Genomic DNA, 1,825 nt, shown 5'->3' on the forward strand with positions numbered 1-1,825 from the left:
AGGTGCGGTGGAAGGTGAGATAACTGAGCCACGCGGTGAGGAGCTGTGTGAGGTGGCGGTGGTTTGGAAAGTAAATGAGGGGGCGCTGTTGATATCTTCCATCATTGCGACGGCGGAGGGTTTGCGGGAGGAGGAGGTGGTAGTGTGTGTTGTTGTTGATGTCCTGTGTTTTGTTTGTTAATTTGTGCGTTTGTGCCACGATGATGGGGATGATAGGGTGATATGGAGTGGGGAAAGGGGGAAGGGGGAAAGGGGGAGGGGGGAAAAAAGGAGAGGGGAAAAGGGGGGACATACATCTCCGTAGCAGCCTGACTTCCTCCTCTACTCCCACTATTACCACTGCTGAACCTAGCAAGATACCTCTTCCCCGCCGCCACAAGACTAAGTTTATCCAACCACCCCCCCCTCCCCCCATCAACACTCCGTCTCCTCTCCCTCAACAACCTCGGGAAACAACCCCCCAACCCCACCCCCACCGCAACCCTTGCATAAATCCTCCTCGCCTCCTCCCCCACGCCAAAGAAGACAAACACGAACCCCGCCATCGCAACCGGGACATAGCGATCAAACGTAAAAACGCCCTTCGCAGGGACGTAAGGGATCACAGCCCAGACGGCGGGGTCGTGGACGGCGGACCAGGAGTAGGGCTCGAGGGGTTGGGAGAGGTTGATGTAGAAGAAGTAGATGTTGAGGGGGAGGTAGAGGAGGAGGAGGAGGAGGGAGAGGAGGAGGAGGCGGAGGAAGCGGGAGGCTGTTAGGGAGTGGGTGGTGAGGATTGTGGAGATGGTGGAGCGGTGGCGGTGGAGGCGGGTTAGGACGAGGGCTGTGGGGGGGGGGTTAGTGGAAGGTTCGTGGAAGTTGGTGGTGGTGGTGGTGGTAGGAGAGAAAAAGGGGGAGAGAGGGGATGAGGGTGATAATGGGGGGTGGGGGAGGGCTGGGGGGGTGAGGTATTAAAAGGGGGACTAACCAGCATAATAAACATTAACCAACGTAAAAACAAGCGGCCAAATCCAAATAATCAAAATACTCGGCCAACTCCCCGAATAACTATCCGTACACCCCCCAATCGCCACAATCAAATACCGTCGATTATGCACCACATGATGCAACCCCACAATCAACAGCGGCACCGCAAAACAGATCCCCAAATCCACCCACACCCTCCTCCTCTTCCTCGCCCTCGACGGGTTCAACTCCGCATTCTCGACATCGAGCACCCGAGCCAGGGAACGCGTGATCGCCATCGTCGAAGCAGCGACCCCGACGGTGATGGGCCACATGATCTTGACTTCGATGTCGCACAGGATGGCGCCGTCCCACCAGGTGGAGAAGTTGTTGTCGGGCCAGAGGAGGGCGTTGATGAAGACCATGAGGTTGAAGAGGGTGAGGTAGAAGATTAGGGCGCAGGCGCCGGTGTTGCGGGCGCGCAGGTGGAAGATGAAGGGGACAATGAGGATGAGGATGCTGAGGAGGGAAAGGATGGGGAGGAGGTAGGCGTGAGCTGTTGTGGGTTCGTGGGGGGGAGCGGGGAGGGGTGTGGTTGGGGAGGCTGGAGAGGCCATTGTGAGAATGAGGTGAGGAGGAGGTTTGTTGTTGGATTCTTCTTTCGTCAATGGAGGGGCGAGCAAGGCCCTTTTTACATTCACAGCTCGGGGGCCATAGAATCTCGACGAGTGTCTGATGTATGTCCGTCTGTCTAACGATGTTGGATCAAGGAGCGCGGGCGATGGCGCAGTGCCGGGCGTGGGCGTTTATGGACGGCCATGGCTGAGAGACGAAGACAGGAAAATGTGATAGATAGCTAAGGGAGATATGATGGGGAGCA

At 57.0% G+C, this 1,825-nt stretch overlaps 1 protein-coding gene across 1 annotated transcript; it reads right to left on the reverse strand.

The window, feature by feature from the left end:
• Positions 1-414: 414 nt before the first annotated feature.
• STE3 (a-factor receptor) lies at positions 415-1,562 on the reverse strand (the record flags this gene model as incomplete). The annotated part of the gene is made up of 3 exons (XM_018272352.1): positions 415-420; positions 471-823; positions 968-1,562. 3 exons carry the CDS (start codon positions 1,560-1,562, stop codon positions 415-417), a joined length of 954 nt encoding a protein of 317 aa, XP_018133217.1.
• Between the last annotated feature and the right edge of the window lie 263 nt (positions 1,563-1,825).

The sequence above is a fragment of the Pseudogymnoascus verrucosus genome (assembly GCF_001662655.1).
Source record: "Pseudogymnoascus verrucosus strain UAMH 10579 unplaced genomic scaffold scaffold_7, whole genome shotgun sequence".
Classification (NCBI taxonomy): Eukaryota; Fungi; Ascomycota; class Leotiomycetes; order Thelebolales; family Thelebolaceae; genus Pseudogymnoascus; species Pseudogymnoascus verrucosus.